The sequence below is a fragment of the Perissodus microlepis genome, chromosome 22 (assembly GCF_051167445.1).
Source record: "Perissodus microlepis isolate ML-2025 ecotype Zambia chromosome 22, ASM5116744v1, whole genome shotgun sequence".
NCBI lineage: Eukaryota > Metazoa > Chordata > Actinopteri > Cichliformes > Cichlidae > Perissodus > Perissodus microlepis.
Window position 1 is genome coordinate 107,562 of NC_140481.1, and position 19,467 is coordinate 127,028.

Consider the following 19,467-nt stretch of genomic DNA (forward strand, 5'->3'; position numbering starts at 1 on the left):
CTCCCATCATCGCCTCACTCCATTGGCTGCCTGTATATCTTAGAGTTCATTTTAAAATTCTCATGTTTGTTTTTAAATGCTTAAACGGTCTTGCCCCAACTTACCTCTCTGAGCTTCTGCATCCTTACTCACCCCCCAGGTCTCTCAGGTCAGCTGACAAGCTGCTCCTGGAGGTACCCAGGTCCAAGAGGAAGCTCAGAGTGGGCGGGGCCTTCTCTGCCCCAGCACATTAGAGAGGCCCCCTCACTGTCCACTTTTAAAACACGTCTTAAAACCCATTTTTACTCCTTGGCTTATGACACAGTCTGACCCTGATTTTATTGTTTTAAATGTGATTCTAATTATCATTTTATACTATTTTATTATTGTTTTTGCTATTTGTGTCAATATTATTGTTTTAAATGTCATTTTAATTTTTTTTATTATTATTATTTTTCTTATTCTTTAACATGTTCAATGTATCACGTTTGGCATGTCAAGTGTTCAGCACTTTGTGTTCAGCTGGGGGCTGATCTGAAAGTGCTATATAAATAAATTGCTTGCTTGCTTAATGCTGTGAATACTTTCAGAATAAAAGCACTCGGAGTACACGGAGGTGCATCCACATTTCGTGCTCTTAACTGAATGAGTTAGAAACTGCACTCGGATCAGCGTGAACCCGAGTCTGCTTCTGACCCGCTCTCTGCTGTGTTCAGGTGTACTGGAACTCCCTGTCCAGGACTTACTGGGTCCACTGGCACACGGTGGAGATCCTGGGCAGCGGCAGCAGCAGTCAGGCCGAGAAGGAGACACAGGAGAAGGCCTCCTCGCTGACAGAGACGCTCAAACTCTCAGCAGGTAAGAGCCGAGCACCGTCCGCTGCTCCTTTGCTTTCCTCCGCAGTCTGAGCACGTCTCTTCTTCTCTCAGTGAGCCAGACCTTCTTCTCGAAGCCTCCCGGTCTCTACTCTCTACCCTACCTGTCCGAGGGTCTGAACATGGAGCCGGTCACTCTGAGCAGAGCCGAGTGGTGGGAGATCCTCTTCTTCATCAAGAAACTGGAGCCGAAGCAGCAGCAGGAGGTCAACGGCGTCCTGCTGCAGAGCCTCGACGACCAGGTAGGAGACCCCTTCGTCTTTGAGTTTTAAAGTCAGAGCGCGGGGAGGCGGATCATTGCGGTGAGAGGACCTGACCGTCAGCTGCCTGTGACATAAGAGTGCCGCTAAATCACCTGATGTCCTTTGATAAGAGTCGCTGCGCGAGAAGCTGAAACATTCTCTAAAAATAAAAATCAGTCTGCAGAGTTTATCGCGGCGACGGTGAGCGAGGGCGCCTCCCAGTCACATGGTACAAAGCAGCCTGAGCCTGAGGGCGGGACGGCGGCCGCCTGGCTTGTCTGCGTTGAGCGGTGAAATGTGATCTGGGTTTGTGGTTTGAAAAGCCTGCTTGTCACCACGTCTGTCCTCAGGAGGCGGAGCTGGACGACTTGTCTCTCATCGGCCTGTCGGTGCCCGGAGACGTGGCCAAGAAGCTGCTGCACTACCTGAAGCAGAAGCTGCCGTCGTCGTGCCTCGGCGACCTGCTGTGCTCCCACGCCTTCACCAAACATTACCTGAAGAGAGGCGGAGCCAGCCTAGAGGACGAAGAGCTGCTGGGTAAGAAAACAAACAACACGCCTCTCGTAAGGCGCGTCCTCGACACACCCTTGTCTCACTGTGCTCGTTTGTGCGTCTCTGCAGCTGAAAGCTCGTCCGGGCTGGGTGGAGGTGGCGGAGGAGGGCAGGGCTTCTCGTCTGCCTCGACCTCCTCGTCCTCAGCGATGGGCTCCATCTCCAAAAAGGCCAAGAAAGAGCTTCCTGTGGATTCTGGCTGTTGCAACTCTGAGACGGAGAGTGACCTACCCACAGAGGACGTCAGCAAATACCCCGACGACCTGGAGGACAAGATGAAAGGTGGGGGCGGGGCCTGTTCCAGACTTGGTTCAGGTATCAGAGCGAGCTGTTACTCACCTGTGTTCTCTTCCTGCAGTGTTTAACAACCCATGGGTGCAAGGCAAGAAGACTGTGCTGGAGAAGCTGGGGGAGGTGGTGGACGTCCTGAAGAAGGGCGGGTCGAGCTCAGACCACGCCCAGCAGCTCGACGCCGTCCTCTTCCTCACCTGGCTGGTGGAGGGGGCGCAGGAGAAGGACTCCACGAGGAGAGACTCGGCCCAGACTGTACGGTGAGACACCGCCAAACGGTTTCCTGTGTCGTCCCGATGTTAACCTTCACCCTCGGTATGTGGGCGGAGTCTCGTCACAAACGCGGTCAGATTGCCTTATTTCTTTGTGGCGTTACCGTAAAAACTTGACCTGCTGCGCTGGCGGGCGCTGGTTGTGATAGTGTTTGGCAGGAAGTAGAAGGTGACGGCGTGTTACTCTCATAGGGACAAAGTGCTGAAGCTGCTGGTGGAGCTGCTCGGCTCCGCCTCCAAAGACGTGGTCGTCAACACGCTCCGATTGACCCACCTCCTCATGCTCAAGTACGAGTGGAGGGTCTCCTTCGCCACCGAGGGTGGGGTCAAAGCCATCCTGTCCTGCATGCAGGAGTTCTCGGGCGTGGTGCATGTGCAGCAGCTGGCGCTGGCGGTGAGAAAACTTCTGTTCATTGCTCATCTGCCGCTTTGCTGTGAAATGATTCCTGACTGGCTCCTCCCCCTCTCAGACTCTGAAGGTCATCACGGGCGCCAGCAAACACGACCTGCGCAGCGTAGGCAGCAGCCCGCCGCTCTCCGAGTCAGGCACCCAGATGATGCTGGAGATCTTTGCCAGCATCGGCTCGGCCACGCCCGAGGGCTCCAGAGGCCTGCTGGACGCCATTCCGGCCGCCATCGACCTCATGCTGACCACAAAAGGGTGAGTGACTTTTGGGTCGGCGAGTACAGTTAACGCCGTGTGCTCGCCGCGTTGACACTGCCTTCTCTGTGCAGCTGCGTGCCGTCGGTGAGGAACAGGCTACTCGTCATCATCATGCTCATCTCCAACCACAAGAGCCTCGCGGAGCAGCTGGTCGCCTGCAACGTCACCAGCGTCCTGAAGAAGTGTCTGAGTCTGTCCCGTGCCGAGACCATGCTCGCCATCATTGCGCTCAACCACATCTCCATGGTGCACAAGCTGGAGAGCAAAGGTACGCACGCTTTGGATCACTCCCGCCAAAGTCCATTCAGATTTGTGCTAATTTTAACTCGTGCTCGTTAACCTGCGCGCTCAGAGAGCCGCGAGCAGCTCGATTTCAAGGACACGGAGCTGCAGATGCTGGTCGTCAGTCTGAAGGAGATGACGGCCACCAAGGAGGTGATCCAGACGCTGGAGCAGCTGCTGTGTGACGACGCCTCACAGCTGGAGGAGGAGCGCAGCCAGGTGATGTGACGCACGCATGAGCACACGTGCACGCGCCGCAGGTGTGTTTTCTAACCCCGGGTCTTGTCTCCGTGCAGGTGACTCACAGTCGGGACACCTACCAGGACCTGGACCGTCTGATTGAGCAGCACCGAGGCGATCGGGCCGTCCAGCTGTCCATCCTCAGGTATGCTGACCTCTGACCCTGCTCACCTTGATGATGATTGATCAAAATGCTGTGTTCAGGTGCAACAGGTGCTGGTAAAGGGGTGTGCACTCCCACCGCCGCCACACGTTTATAGCTCAGTCACGTTGTGCAGCTTCTTCCTGAGTGGATGTAATATGTTTAATATTGATGAGGATGCTCTTGTCTGATTGGCTCTTTACGCTCCCGCAGGATCCTGAACAAGTTCCTGGACAACTACCAGGAGGACGTGCTGCCGTGGCACGAGAGCATCGAGCCCTGCCTGTCCTCCATGACGGCCTTCATCAATGACAGAGAGGTCAGCTAGCTCCGAGCGCGCTCACAGGTAAAGCTGCCAACATCCGCTAACCTCCCGCTTCCTCCCGCAGGTGGTGCAGCTCTTCATCCGCTTCCTGTACCGGCTGGCGTCTCTGAACAAAGACTACGCCGTGGTCATGTGCCGCCTGGGGACCAAGGAGGCGCTGGTGAAGGCGCTGGACAAGCACAGCACCAACCTGCTGCTGGTCACCGAGCTCCGAGGCCTCATCACCGACTGCGAGAAGTACGCCAGCCTCTACAAGAAGATGACCACGAGTGTCCTCGCAGGATGCATCCAGGTACACGGGGGTGGGGCTTCTGTCACCTGGAGACGATCCTGGCTCGGTTGAAAGCAAACGTAAAGCAACGTCTTCCCGTTTCCTGTCAGATGGTGCTGGGGCAGATCGAGGAGCACCGCCGCAGCCACCAGCCAATCAACATTCCCTTCTTCGACGTGTTTCTCAGGAATCTGTGCCAAGGTTGGTTAAATCCTGACGTTTCACCGCAAAACAAAAGAATAGTGAACGTCCAATCCTGGTCGAGTGTCAGGCGTGGCAGCCACCCGCCGCCGTGCGAAACGGGCTTAGCTCGCTCATGACTGACGTCTCAGTAACCAATGAGCATGCAGTGTGACAGTCAGAGCCGCCCCCTCAGTGTTCACCGTAGGTTGGAGAATAGATGTCCATCTTTTATATACAGTGTGTGTGTTATTGTTGGTGCTGATTTAAATCCAGCCCTGAGTGTCACAGGTGGAGGATGGCATCAGGTGGTGTGTTTCCTCAAAGGCTGCTGATAATCGGCGTCGCTCTGGTTTCACAGCTCGCTGAGCTCCGTGAGCAGAGCCGCTTCACGCTGCCCTCCGGTGGTGGTTTTCTACCTTAAATCTGCAGTGGGAGGGGCTGTTGGCGCACTGGGGGAGGTGTGCTTCTAACTGTCTGTGCTGCGTCCAGGGTCCAGCGCGGAGCTGAAGGCGGACAAATGCTTCGAGAAGGTGGAGGTGTCGTCCAATCACCATCGATTGAACAAGCTGACCGACAAGAACCCGAAAACCTACTGGGAGTCCAACGGCGGCACTGGCTCGCACTTCATCAACATCTTCATGCACAGAGGCGTCATCATCAGGTAGGCGGGACCCCAGCTCCTCGCTGTCTCCTTCCGCCACTCGGGTAACGCTGACACCTGACAGTCTGTGTCTCCGCTCAGGCAACTCGCCATCCTGGTGGCCAGCGAGGACTCGAGCTACATGGCGGCCCGGATTCTGGTCCTGGGGGGAGACGAGCCCACCAACATCAACACGGAGCTCAACACGGTGAGTGCGAGTCTCCATACAATTCGTGCTGCGCTCGCTCAGAGCGTTCCCTCACCCGTCTCGTCTGCATCTCCGCAGGTGAACGTGCCGCCGTCGGCCAGCCGCGTGGTTCTGTTGGAGAACATGACCCGGTTTTGGCCCATCGTCCAGATCAGGGTCAAGCGGTGCCAGAAGGTCAGACCGAGTTCACGTCAGCTTCCTTCAGCTTCCCGTCCTCTCGCTGACCCCTCCCTCTCTGTCACAGGGCGGTGTCGACACCCGCGTCCACGGCTTCGAGGTTCTCGGTCCGAAGCCGACGTTCTGGCCCGTTTTCAAGGAGCAGCTGTGCTGCCGGACCTACCTGTTCTACAGCACCAAGGCCCACACCTGGTGTCAGGAGGTGATGGAGGACAAGACGCAGCTGTTGCAGCTCTTCAACAAGTATGAATACTGCATACAGAGTACTGCCGCTCTCTAGCACGTACAAGTACTGCAGGAAATACTATTAAAATGACGTGACAGTACTGTAAAGTACAGCGTGTCAGAAAGCAAAGATGATGTTTTCTGTAATGGACGCAGAAGCCTGCAGGAAATGTTAGAGCACAAAGTTTTACATGCAAACCGTTCACATGTACTCAGACTGTGGGCGTGTCCAATGACAGTCCAGCTCGCTGTGAGCGTGTCTGCGCAACCACGAGAAACTCGCCAAGCCGCTCTAACGGCGTTTCAGTCGTGACGATGAACGGCTGCAGTACAACTACTCACTGAAAATACTGTTAGAGTACTAGTAAGTACTCTGTTACTGCATCTAGTCAAGTACAAGTATCTGGAAAAACTGGTGTCTGTGTGTGTGTGTGTGTGTGTGTGTGTGTGTGTGTGGTTAGACTGAACAGCGCTCTAAGACATGAGCAGATGTTTGCCGATCGTTTCCTGCCGGACGCCAAGGAGGCCGAAGCCCTGCGTCGAACCTGCTGGGAGGCTCTGATCACCCCTGTCATTCACAGCATCACAGGTACACACAGGGACACACACACACACACACAGCGACACACACAGCCACACACACACACACACACACACACAGAGACACACACACACACACACAGTGACACACAGACACACAGACACACACACACACACACAGAGACACACACACACACACACAGAGACACACACACACACACACAGACACACACACACACACACACACAGAGACACAGACACACACACAGAGACACACACACAGGTGTCTTCATGAATACATCTTTTGTGGTTTTTGTGTGTAGTTGTTCACGTTGTCTTGCTGTATTATGTCTGTCGGAGATTTTGAGGTTAGTTTTCTGTGTTTGTTGATTTGATCAAAGCGTTTGGATTCATGTCTGTAGAAACATGGTTTCCTTTCCCGTTACAGCCGCAGGTCGTCCTCGTTGATTAGATTATTAATTATTGAATTCTAATGTTTTATTTTATGACCTCGTTAAAGCGGACCGTCTGTCGGCCCGATGTCTGTGTGTTCCCAGAATCCTCTGCGTGCAGCCCTCTGTCCTGGTTGCTCAGTGAATATCTGGATAACTCGGAGGCGCCTCGCCGCTGTAAGAGTCAGGCCACCATCTTTAACTCCCGAGTGAGGCGGCTCACGCACCTGCTGGTCCACGTGGACACGAGCCAAGTGGACGGCGAGGAGCTCAAACCGCCCGTCAAATCCAGTGAATCGGAGCATGTTCGTGGCTTTTTTTGTGATAGCTTCCTCGTGTTTTTCTGACTTCCTGTTGGGTTTGTCTGATCCTGGGATTAAAGTGCATTAGTTTGTCTTTAGGTGTCAGTGGTGGTCGGGGTCAGAGGATCTTTGATGATACAAACAGGAAGTTCTGTTTCAGGAGCAATGTGTGTTTAAAAGCTGACCTTTGACCCTTTGTGGATGCTAATAACTTAAAGGAGTTTATTTTGTCTCCAGAAGGTCTCAACAGAATCAAAGAGCTGAAGAGTAAGTAAGAGCAAAGTTCAGAGGCCACGTCTGTTTCAGGGTCCAGCTGCGCTCCTCCTCCCTCCTCCTCTCTGAGCCAATCAGGTCGAGCGTTCTTATCTGACCTCGACCGCAGTCTCAGATCTGCCATCCTGTCTGAGTCTGGCGTTGTCACGGTGACTGTGAGGACAGTTTAAGTGACCTCACAGTGAGGGTGATGATGGCTGCTTGATGTCAGCCGTGCTTCACACTCACCTGTGACTCCAAAAAAACAGCTGGGCTTGAAGGTCCAAGGGGTCAAAGTGCACGTCAGGGTCGGCATGAGTCGGACCGATCTCACTTTTCTTCCTGCCGTTGAAACAAAAGCAAAACGCAAGCTCGTCCGCCATCTCCGGGTTGGACCGTAACGCCGTCGTATTTCATCCCGAACAAAAGAAAACGCAGACTCAACCTGACGCCTTCTGAGGGTGAGTGCCCACCATTCAGGCCACGGGGACGCCGTCGCAGGTCGGTCATGGGGAGAGTTTAAAAAGATTTCAGTCTCCATAAAAACAGTGATCTCGTGTCGTCCTTTTAGTTATCATTGTCGGCATTCAAACATCCTACAGAGCTGATGATTGGGCGGAGCTTAAACCTCTGGGGTCGACGGACACCCCGGTTCGTCAAAATCACATGACCAATTTAAGACGACACAGCTACAAGATGCAGCGACTCTGAGTCTCAGTTTCAACTTGGGTCGAAAGTAGAGCTGGGCGATATAAGATTTTTTCATATCACGATATGTTTTTTTCATTTCAGGCGATAACGATATATATCACGATATAAGCCAAATAACTATATTTGTAAGATTTAAATGTGCCGTTGCTCACAAGTAAAATGTGAAATAATCAACAGCTTGTTTTGATTTAAATATTTATTTCCCATAATAAGTTCAACAGGGTAGATGTACTTAACCCTTTAAAGCCGGTCAGAGCGGGCACGCTCTGTTTTGCGTAACTATTTTTAAATCCCGGTAGCTCTGCAACCACGTAAGCTAGCGCAATAATTTTTTTTGCATATGAAACCGGAGGAGTTGTACTTACATCTTGTGCCATCAGCTTGTCCTAGGTCACAGTTTCCTTCCACATACAGCTTTGCAAAAACTGCATAAAAAGCGCTTGCAGCAACAAAAACATAATATTCCAGAAACACGCTTTGCCGATCCGATCAGCTGTTTGTAACACTTCCTACGTTGGAATAGACGTCAGCGCGAACTTTTGCATGTCCGCCATGACCTGCCCGAAACCGGAAGTGACGTCATTTTGCGGAAATGTAGTTTTTTACCATCAGGGCCTCATGAGCCTATTCTGGTGTTTTTAAAAGTTTTCTTTGACTTTATGACTTTCTGTGTCGTTTCTGGGATGCTTAGGACTCATATTGCACTGCTGGAAATAGTTTATTTTGATGCATATGCTGCTTTTTTGCAAATTTGCAGTATAATATTTATTTTGGTTTTTCCTGCAGTATATAAAAATTGGTGTATTTCAAAAATAAAACTATGAAGACACTCAAAACAAATTTCCTGTGGTAAGAAACTATTTTGTGCAACTTTTTTGTATTTACAGTTTTGAGGGATAAGCCTCTTAAATTTCGCTAACTAGAAATATATGTTAAAAAAACAAAAACGATTTTCAATTTTTTTGTAGTTTATTGCACTTTTTTGCAATTTATGTAATTACTATGCACTTAATGCAGACATATTATTAAAATCTGGGCTATAGTGGTTGTATTGATGTATATCAAGTTGAAATGCTCCCAAAAATGGCACTACAGCATGTAAAAATATAATATAAGCTCTGGCGGACTTTGTTCTATGGTAGGTCTTAAAGGGTTAAGGAACATGAGACTTTTTCAGATAAATAAAGGCAAATATTGCAAACTACACAAAAGGCAGCTGCTAAAGCGTTTAAGTTTCAAAACAGAACAAACAAAACAGGCTACTAAATTGTCAATTCCACTTAGAAACAAAATATTAATTCTAAAAATAAATCTTAGTTTGTTTTACAGAAGAACAGACAAAATTGACTAACTTTTGTCAATATCAAATAAACTGAGAACTAAAAGGAAATTCTCAATCCCTCCTTGTTGTATAGCTTAGCTTTTCAAACAGTTTTAACAGTTACGTTAGTCTGACAAAAGCCGAATGACGAATTAGCGCTTCCAGTCAGAGATTGAGCATGCACCAGTTTATTGTATTTCCAGACTTGCTTTCGGCACAATTTACAGTGCACGCTACTCTGTTTTTTGTCAGACTTGAAGTAGCCGAAATACCTTCACACTACGGAACTTCTGTGGCTCTTCCGTTCAACAGTCTCTCCGGCATTGGAACCATCATCTGTTTTCTCTTCGGTAACCTTCGGTCACGCTCTCGGTTGATTTTTCTCTAGTCAGCACACTCATTTCCTCCATTACCCGGGCGGCACGGCGGCTGGCTGCTTCCCAAACAAATACACGTGTGCGGCTTGGCACTTGTGCTGTACGTAACAAGTCACGTGACGTGACGCTGTGGCTGTGATTGGTTCGGCTCTGCGCTAGTTAATTTGGATTGGCTGTTCTTTTTTTTTTTTTTAAGAGGACAAGAGCGGTGAGGCCTATCGCAATAGTTTAATTTTTTCTATCGAGAAAAAGTTATTTCGCAATACATATCGTTATCGTTCTATCGCCCAGCTCTAGTCGAAAGTGCAGATGTCAAACTATACACCAGTTTTTGAATTGTGTCGATGGGCCACGTAAAACCAGAGTTATGATAAAAAATACACGCGATGTTTTTTTCTGAACAAAACAGTTTACAGCGGGAAGAACGGCAAAAACGGCATTTTCACGGACAGCGCTAGCAAACAGAAAAAACAGCCCTTCCCTATTGGTGTTAGTTTACCATGTCAGCCAATCAAAAAATGATTAGTGACGTTTAGCGTGTTTGGAGGCTGTAGTTAGTGTGTTGTGTAGTCATTGTTTTATATTGTGTGTCAGTTATACTGCTGAATATTTGCTTCATATTTGCTCCAAAAAAGCCGTCAAAGGCAGATTCCAGTGTAAACTGGACTGATGCACCTCCTGCTGTCAGACCTGCAGGGTTTAGGCCTGTGGTGTTCTCCTCTGTCTTATACTGAACACAAACTAGTTTATTGGACAGGCACAAATAATTTGTGTGCCTTCTCATTTGATGCAGAACACCTGATTGTTCTGTAAATAGATGTAAATGGTTATATAAGACACGCCTGAGGCCTTGGCTGCATTTTTAGGTAAATAGTACCATATAACTTTGTTGTTTGCAAAACTTGTGCATAATTTTTAGAAATGTATAATTTCTATTTGCATTTCAAGTTATGAAAATGATTCGTTAAACATGTTTGTGGGTTTTAGAGTAAAATATAACTTTTTTCTACTCTGATTTTGAATTTTTTGTCTGAATTTAGATCAATTGTGCTAATATAGTCAAAATGAAAAAATAAACTCAAAAAATATCTGAGGTGGTGCTGAAAATAACGATACCAAACAAGGCAAGATAAACAGTTTTTAAAGGTGAAATATAGAGGTAGAATCAAAAGTAGTCAAAAACAGCCAATTACACGCTGGACCCCAGAGGGTTAAAGACTTCAGCATGACTGTCGGGAACCTCCAGGCCGTCACAGTGAACGTGTTGCAAGAAATCGACACAAAATTCAATATTTTCGGGATGTGAACTGCTCTGTGACCTGCACTCGCCGAGCGCGTCGTCAAAAACAAAAAAAGGAATCGACATGAAGCGATGACGAGCTGGTCGCAACTTTACTAAACCAGAAAAGGAAGAAACAGATTCTGGGTTCATGCAGCTCTTGTAGGCAGGCAGCAGCAGTGAGGAGTTCCTGGTTTGATCCTGCAGCTGAAGCTGGATGGTTTCACGCTGGTTTCTTAATGTTTCAGGGTGTTCGTGATGGTTTTAAGACGTTCAGGATGTCAGCAGTTTGAGCTCCTGTTGGCACCTGAGTGACACTGAGCAGGTGTAGGTGAACGTCTGCGGTAAAACGGGTCGGTGTCACTGTTTGTCTTCAGCACCGGCGTGCGTTTTGAGCAACAGCACCAATCCGATGTGTTTATACATCTGATTGGTCAGATGTGTTTATACGTATCTGAAACATCAACCTTGATCTGAAAAATAAATGCCACACATTCGTTGTGCACAGTGATGCGTTCGGTGTGAACAGCTGTGTTACGAATAGATCAAATATTTGCATTGAATTTACACGTCTGCTGTTTAAAACCTCACAAAGGAAACATCAAAGACTCGCAGCATTGAACAATCGCCTGTTCCTGTTTGTCCGTCAGATCAGAACATACTGAGAGGAGGTGAAGCTTGTTGTTTGTGGTGCATTTGTGAGTCGGATTTAAAGTGAACCCTCCGGTTTTTAAACGGTGGCATGGCGCTCTGTTTTGGTGCAGTACCCCCTCCTCACCAGCAGAGGCGATTAAAACGTTCCTGAGAGGGCGGAGGCGTTGCAGTCGGACCCTGTTAGTTTGGTTTTTACGCTTTGACATTTCATGCGTCCACATGAGGGCAGGAAGCTGGTGTCGCCCCCTGCTGGCTGTTGAAACATGATGTTTGTAGCTGCTGATGCTGGGGGAGGAGTCTGACAGGCAGCCCAAAAGCACCCGTTTTTGTTAGAAACGCCTCCAGCAGGCGGCGCCCGGCGACCTTCCTCGTCCTCATCTGAACCGACTGAAACATTCGGCTTCCTTCAGACGAGCCTGTCCTCCATCTCGTTTTCCTTCAGTTGGGCCGCTCTTTGTTTACTTCCTGTCAGTCCCTGACGCAGTTTCTTTTCAGTGGGAAAAGAAGGACCGACGCTCGGCTTCACTTTTCGTTTGTGGCTGCCGCGCTCTCATCTCACCTCCCCGTCACTCATCGCCGGCGAGCATGCGCTCCCCAAATCCGACGTCTGAAATGTCGTCTTCTTGCAGATGGAAGAAGAAAGAGGCCTCCGCAGCCGCCTCCACCTCCTCCTCCTCATCGTCCTCAGCCAAACCCAAAGTGAAGAGCAGCAGCAGCATCGCGGGCATCGCCCTCTGTTGGCAGGGAGTGGTACAACGCCAGGTGAGTCAGCTGTTCAGTGTTGTTTCCTGTTTGAGGGTTTAGATGCTAATGAGCTAAACGTGACTCCTTCCCCTCAGGTGAAGAAGTTCCTGGAGGCAAGCTGCACTCTGCCGGACTTCGTGGAGCGATATCGGCGGCTCTACCTTCGGCTGAAGAACACCATGGAGGAGCTTTTTGGCCAGCAGACCGCCTTCGTCCTTGCCCTGCGGCACGGTTTCTCCGCCGCCCTGTTGCAGCTCTCCATCCTCAGAGCTATGCACGTGAGTGCCTGCGCCGCTGCGCATCCGTCCAAGCTCTCGTGTTCTCGGTGCACGGTGTGACGTTGTTGTGTTTGCTGCACGCAGGTGAGCGAGCGCTTCGCTCAGTACATCGATCAGATGATCCAGGCGAGCGGCATGGCATCCGGCTGTGTGGAGACTCTGGAGCGGCTGCAGCAGTTTCTGGAGCCGATGCTCTTCCTGTCAGGCCTGGAGCTCGCCAGCACCTTCGAGCACTTCTACAGGTGCGATCACACGAGCACCGTGCTGCGCCGAGCGTCCCGCGTTTCTAACGCTCACCGTCTCTCGCTCTGTGCAGGTACTACCTGGGTGACCGGCTGCTGGCTCAGGGGAACGTGTGGCTGGAGCACGCCGTGGCGGAGCAGATCGGCAGTTGCTTCCCGAGCCGCTTCCCGCAGCAGATGCTGAAGAACCTGAGCGAGTCGTCCGAGCTGCAGCAGGAGTTCCACCTGTACCGGCTGCAGCAGCTGCACCGCAGCCTGCAGGAGCACGACCAGGTTGCATGTCTGCCCCGCCCCAAGGTACCCATCGCTGCCTGCAGGGTCTCATTGTGTGTCCTTGTTTCTGCAGGTGATGGAGGAGGAGGAGGCGGAGGTCCAGGTCCTGGTTCTGTCGCCGCGCTGCTGGGCCGTCTCTTCACTCTGCTACCTGGACGAGCCGGCGAAGCACCTCCCCCTGGAGCTCTGCTCCTACCTGAACCAGTTCACCCAGTTCTACACCCACAGTGAGCACCTCCACCCACATCAGCATCCCTATTTCCAACAGCAACCAGTATTACCTCACGCTAACTGACGGATATTACTTCCTGTCTGCAGGTCGGTCCATATACGGTCTGAGCCACTCCAAGCCTCGGCGGGTGCAGTGGACGTGGCTCGGGCACGCCGAGCTGCAGTTCGGCGGCTGGACGCTGCACGTCTCTACGCTGCAGATGTTCGTGCTGCTGCAGTTCAACAGCCAGCAGGTAGCTCCTCGTGGTCTCGCTGCCCGCCACGTTTGTGGCATTGGAGGAGTGAGTACGTAGTTTGATGTGCGTGTGATGTTTGTGTTTCTGTGCGTCTGCAGGAGGTTCGAGTTGACGCTCTGCTGCAGGCAAGTGGCCTCTCCGCCACCGTGCTGCTGCACGCTCTGCTGCCTCTCATTGGCGAGGGCGGGCCGCTGTCCTGCAGCCACCCGGACGACCCCGCCCGAGGTCAGACCCGCCTCACACGGCATGTGTCAGCACCGCTGTCCGTCTTTTCTGACTTTGCATCTCTTTGCATCAGGTGTGCTGCAGCTGAACGAGCAGGTGGCGTCTCGCAGCCAGGAGGGCGCGCCGGCGTCCGTGTGGCTGCTGCCCAAACAGACGTATCTGAACATGGACGAGGACGCGGCGGGCACGCTGGAGAGGAAGAGGAACTACATCTACTGCCTGATCGTCCACATCATGAAGCAGGAGAAGGAGATGCATATCGACAACCTCGTCTTCAAGGTTGCCTGCCTCCTTCAAAATAAAAGCCCGTGGTGGCATGTCAAGGCTCTGACCTGCGCCGCTCTCTTTCAGGTGCTGGACTCGTGTCAGAAGCAGGAGGCGTCGCGCTCGCCGGGCTCGGGCCGTTTCAGCTGCAGCACCAGCGATGTCCTATCCTGCATCATGCGCGTCATCAGCAAGGGCTGCATCCGCCGCAACGACGAGAACCCGCACATTGTGGAGTTCGTCCCCGAGGACCCGTCCACGCCGCAGAAGGGCCAGGCCCAGTTCTCCTTCAGCAGGGCCGACATCAGGTGTGACCGCGACCTCTGACTTCACACGTGGGTTCAGTCTGTCAGTCTCAGCTAAGCCCCGCCTTTGTTTTACAGACGGCGTTTCTGAACCAGAACAATTCTCATTTCTTCTTCTTTGACTTTATTTTATTCACTCACGTGAGCTTTTTTTTTTTATAGCACTTTGTCTTTATTATCATCCAATAGGAATGCAGTTGTAGAAAAGGGCGGTGCTGGGGCCTGCGGCGGTCTGCCAGCCTCAAACGAGGCCACAGACTCGAATGGGCTGTAAATTTCGATTGATTTTGATCGGCTCAACGTTTATCTGATCGGCCGATCGATCAGAAATCGGACGTCTGTGAAACGAAGCTGCTGAAATGGATCAGACACGATATTGTAAATATTGTTTGACCTTTGACATCTGTTCACATCACACCGAATCCGAACTCGACTTTAAAGAGAAGAAGAAAATGAAGTTTAAACGCTGATTTTGTTTGTTCTGATTTAAAATGCTGATTAACGAGCAAACCTTTGACAAATAAACTGATGAGGATCAAACTGAGCTGCAGTGATTCTTCAGAGCTCGTCTCTGTGCGTACAAGTCATCGTTGGATTAAAGAGGACGTGAAACGCTACACGCAGGCCCACGGAGCCCTCAGGCTCTCACACAGCTGTAACGCTGGCTGTGAACCTGGGTTTAAAAACAGGCGTAGCGCCATCTTCTGTCAGGTTGGCGCATGACGTTGTGTGGTTGGCACATTATGATGTCGTTGTCTTGAAGTTGTTATTTCTTCAACCCAGGTTCACAGACAGAGTTGCACCTGCGTCAGTGTCTGAGGGCGGGGCTCCGTGGGGTAAATGAGGCTTTGCGTGTAGCGCTTCACGTCCACGTTAAACTGAGGTTATCGGGACCTGAGCTGCTCTCCTGCAGCGGCTGGTTTCAGCTGTTTATCAGCTGCACGTGTTCCGGTTCGGCCCTTACGTTTGACAGCGCCGCGAATGAGAGAGGCGGCAGAATGAAACGATGGACAGACGCTGCTGCTGTCAGACCGTGGGTCATTTCCACGTTCCTCTGACTATGAGAGTCGGTGAGGGCGATAACAATGAGACAAAACATGTCAGGACCAGAAACTGAATAATAATGAGCGTGAGGAGCGCACATGCTGAATACAGGTATTACACACACTGCCATGCAGTCGGTGGAGGCGCACACTCCTGTTCCAGCACAGGTTACACAAACAGTCGTAGTCTTTACAAAGGAGCCATCAGAGACGGAGACTTTCAAAAGAACGTAAACCTTCACAAACGCCTTTACTTTTTTAAACAGTGTAAATTTGACAGACTGGTCTGCAGGGGGCGCTGTCTCGGTGTCATCTGTTAAATGGTCTGGAGCTGGAGGCGTTTTGGTTTTTATGTTTGTTAGCCATTCAATGAAATGACTCCCAGTTTTCTTCACTGTGAAATAAAAACTGAACTAAGATTGAATGTTAAACACCGATGTGAGCGAGGTGCAATACCACTGTGTGCCACAGGAGGGGGCAGTGAGTCAGTGTTACCTGTATTAAACCAGGTGAGTTTTCAAAGTAAAAGCACCAGTTTGGAGAGTCTGAAACTGATACATTAACTAAAAAATAATCGTATTCATTGATTATCAAAGAGTCCTCCTGCAGTGTGTGAGTGTTCCAGGTGTGTGTGTGTTGCAGTCTGGTGCCTGTGCCGCGGCGGTTTGAGGATGGCGTTCTTGATACCGTTCTTTTCTCGATGGGTCGCACGATGACGCAGGATGAAGTTCGTCAGCTGATGCAGAGGACGGTTCAACAGGTGAGATGCTGCATAGGCGTATGTGAGGTCAGGGGTTCGTGGGGCGTAGTCTCCACCCCCTCAGGTGCGTTAGATGACCTCTCTGTCCTCTCAGATTGCGGGGACGCTGAGTCTGGACCTGGACCGGGCCGAGCACCTCCTCATTCACTGTAAGTGGAACGTGGACCTGCTGGTGCAGCGGTACACCGACGACCCTGACGCCATCATCGTGGCCGCCGGACTCAAGGTCCTGAACCCTCAGACGCCGCCGAGCCCCGCCTCCACCTGCCCAGTGTGCCTGAGCCCGTGGAGCTGCGGCATGGAGCTGGTGCCTTCGCTGAGCTGCATGCACTACTGCTGCAGGGTCAGCGCCGCTCTCAGTTCTTGATGTTTGCTGTGGACGTGGCAGGAGTCTGACTGTGTGTGTGTGTCGTGCAGTCGTGCTGGCAGGAGTACCTGACGGCGAGGATCGAGCAGAACCTGATCATGAACTGCAACTGTCCAATCACAGACTGCCAGGCTCAGCCCACCTCCCAGTTCTTCCTCAGCGTCCTCACTGACAAGGACACCATTGCCAAGGTAACACACCACCTGACCACCCTCAGGTTTGCCTGTCTCGTCTATGGGTGTTAAGCTCCTCCTTCTCCGCAGTATGAGAACGCCCTGCTCAGAGGCTACGTGGAGTGCTGCTCCAACCTGACGTGGTGCACCAACCCTCAGGGCTGCGATCAGATCGTCTGCAACATGGCGACCTGCTCAAAGTGCTGCTGGTCCTCCTGCTTCAGCTGCAACTTCCCCGAGGTCAGAGGTCACCTTACATGCTTTCAGTTTATAGGTGAAGCTGTAGTTCCCACGGGAACCTTGTTTTACCACAGACTGTATAAAAAGATGACCTAAACCTGCATTCTGCCTAGTCTCAAGCAGGGGACAAATCTCCCGAGACGTCTGATTGGCTAAAGTCTCCTGGTCACCTGATCTGGTCCTCCCAGGTCTAACTGAATAAAACATGAAGATTATGCAGAGCATCCTTGTTGGCGGATGCTTTGTCAGTCAAATCCCGTTAGCCAATGAGTGAGCGGCTCCATAGTCAGGTGACTTTCTTGCTCATCGCACCAAACGAAGCACAGAAACCAGTGGGTGCATGTCCATCTTCTCTATACAGTCTGTGTGTTGGAGTCGCAGCACCTGGGTTTCGGGTGACCGCTGCTGCGTTAAACTGTTTAAAGGCCAGATATGTAAACATGCGACCGCTGCCCCCACCCCTCCTGCAGGCACACTACCCAGCGAGCTGCAGTCACATGTCCCAGTGGATGGACGACGGCGGTTACTACGAAGGGATGAGCATGGAGACTCCGAGCAAACACCTCGCCAAGCTCATCTCCAAACGCTGCCCGAGCTGCCAGGCTCAGATCGAGAAGAACGAAGGCTGCCTGCAGTACGAACGCACACACACACACACAGACACGCACGCGCACAGACGTGCTGGTAACGGTGATGTCAATGACCTCTCTCTTCAGTATGACCTGTGCCAAATGTAACCATGGCTTCTGCTGGCGCTGCCTGAAACCATGGAAACCAACACACAAAGATTCCTACAACTGCTCTGCCATGGTTGGTCCACATGCTGTCATGTGACTACACAAGTCAGCCAATCAGAACAGCAAACAGTGTGAACATTGTGTTCCTTATGGACAGCTGTGGTGAGCTGCTGGCATTAAAGGTGTTATCTGTCTGCAGGTGAGTAAAGCGGCGCGGCAGGAGAAGAAGTTCCAGGATTACAACGAGAGATGCACCTTCCACCATCAGGCCAAGGTATGACCATCAAAGAGCACCGCTGTGGCCCGCTACAGGCCGTGCAGTCAGTACGAAGAGCGCACAAGTATAAATTTGTCAATGCGATAACTCAAGGTGATGTAGGCGCTTCAAATGAACCCCACACCTGCATCTGCTGAAACCCCCGGCCCAGCTCAGGGGTCAGGGTTCTGAAAATACTGTGGATAGCTCCAGGCTAAGGCTGCCGCTGTATTTAATCACACAGTGAAGTAGCTGACAGACCGGGTGGTGTGTGTGTGTGTCTGCAGGACTTTGCCATCAACCTGGAGAACAAAGTGTCGTCCATCAATGAGGCTCTGCAGATGAAGTCTCTGACCTTCGTCATCGACGCCTGTAAAGTCTTCGCTCAGGCTCGGAAGGTATCCTCCCCGTCGTCTTCTTCCTCCTCAGCCGCTCCCGCTGAGGTCGGAGCGTGTCCTTACTGTGCCCTCCGCTCTGTCTGCAGGTGCTGGCCTACTCCTGCGTGTACAGGTACTACAACCAGGAGACAGAGAAGATGGACGTGATGGAGCAGCAGACCGAGGCTCTGGACTTGCACACCAACGCTCTGCAGATCCTGCTGGGTGAGGCTCCGATCCTCTGATCCTCGTCAGGCCTGTGTGAACTGGTCTCACTGGTGTGTCTGCTGGTTTTCTCTCCTCAGACGAGACTTTGCTGCAGTGCACCGACCTGGCCTCGTGCGTGCGGCTGCTGAAACCCGAACACCTGAACACTGTACTCGAGCTGATCCGCCGCATCCAGGAGCGCCTCCTCGCCATCCTCCAGCACTCCACCCAGGTACTCGCTCCAGAACCAGTTCGGTCTACGTGAGACCGACCTGAGAGCAAACTGAAAACGAGCTGGTGAGCCGACGAGCGTCACGGCTCTGATGACAGAACTGGGAACGCACCTCAGCCCGCATCACGGAGCTGCCGCCGTGACCCCCGCACCCTCTGCACCGCCATCCAACGCCACCTCAGGACGTCTGCGAGGGCGCTGGGACAGACGTCCTCCTTCATCCGAACACAGCTGCACCCGCTTTCTCACTTCTGTATCTCACTTCGTGTATTTCCATTCAGAGTATGGAAGCAGGCGAGGGTCAAAATCAGGCACGAGCTCTGAGTTTAAAAAAAGATTTCTACGTCCTGACGTGACCACTTCCTGTTTGTTGGTCGCACTCTAGAGCCCTGCAGGTTTCACCTGTGAGGTCGTGACTTCCTCAGGTCGTCCACTAACCACAAGATCCACATCCCAGTGTCCTGGGGCGCGGTACAAGGTGAGAGACGGGGTTAGGATACTTGGCACTCCCACTGTTATTCTGTAATTATTTTTTGTGCCATTCTTGTTTTGTACCCATCAGCATTCTGCTGTATTTGCACCCTAATATATGAGAACTGAGGAAAACTTACATAATAAGTCTGTTTCATGGAACGTTACTAAAGTAATAAATGCATGAACTAGTTTTTCAGCGTCACTCTGAGACAGGATATTTCTAATTTTAGAGATGTTGCGCAAATGGAAGAAAGCAGTCTTACATATTTGTTTATTATGTGCGTTGAAGGACATGTCCTGGTCAAAAATGACTCCAAGGTTCCTCACAGCGTTACTGGAGGCCAAGG

At 51.3% G+C, this 19,467-nt stretch overlaps 1 protein-coding gene across 1 annotated transcript; it reads left to right on the plus strand.

Annotated features, from left to right (window-relative positions):
• Positions 1-677: 677 nt before the first annotated feature.
• On the plus strand, positions 678-19,411 carry LOC146362318 (cullin-9-like; the record flags this gene model as incomplete). The annotated part of the gene is made up of 39 exons (XM_084920109.1): positions 678-837; positions 909-1,096; positions 1,447-1,633; positions 1,718-1,930; positions 2,007-2,199; positions 2,404-2,605; positions 2,682-2,872; positions 2,947-3,143; positions 3,228-3,376; positions 3,454-3,542; positions 3,753-3,858; positions 3,929-4,156; positions 4,246-4,336; positions 4,808-4,979; positions 5,061-5,166; positions 5,245-5,340; positions 5,411-5,586; positions 6,030-6,157; positions 6,666-6,851; positions 7,100-7,133; positions 12,086-12,218; positions 12,296-12,478; positions 12,563-12,720; positions 12,795-12,993; positions 13,067-13,220; positions 13,312-13,457; positions 13,559-13,685; positions 13,759-13,964; positions 14,037-14,257; positions 15,940-16,057; positions 16,152-16,400; positions 16,475-16,615; positions 16,688-16,837; positions 17,308-17,471; positions 17,554-17,647; positions 17,774-17,848; positions 18,118-18,228; positions 18,315-18,432; positions 18,513-19,411. Coding segments are annotated over 39 exons (6,006 nt in total), but the record flags the coding sequence as incomplete, so codon positions are not given.
• Between the last annotated feature and the right edge of the window lie 56 nt (positions 19,412-19,467).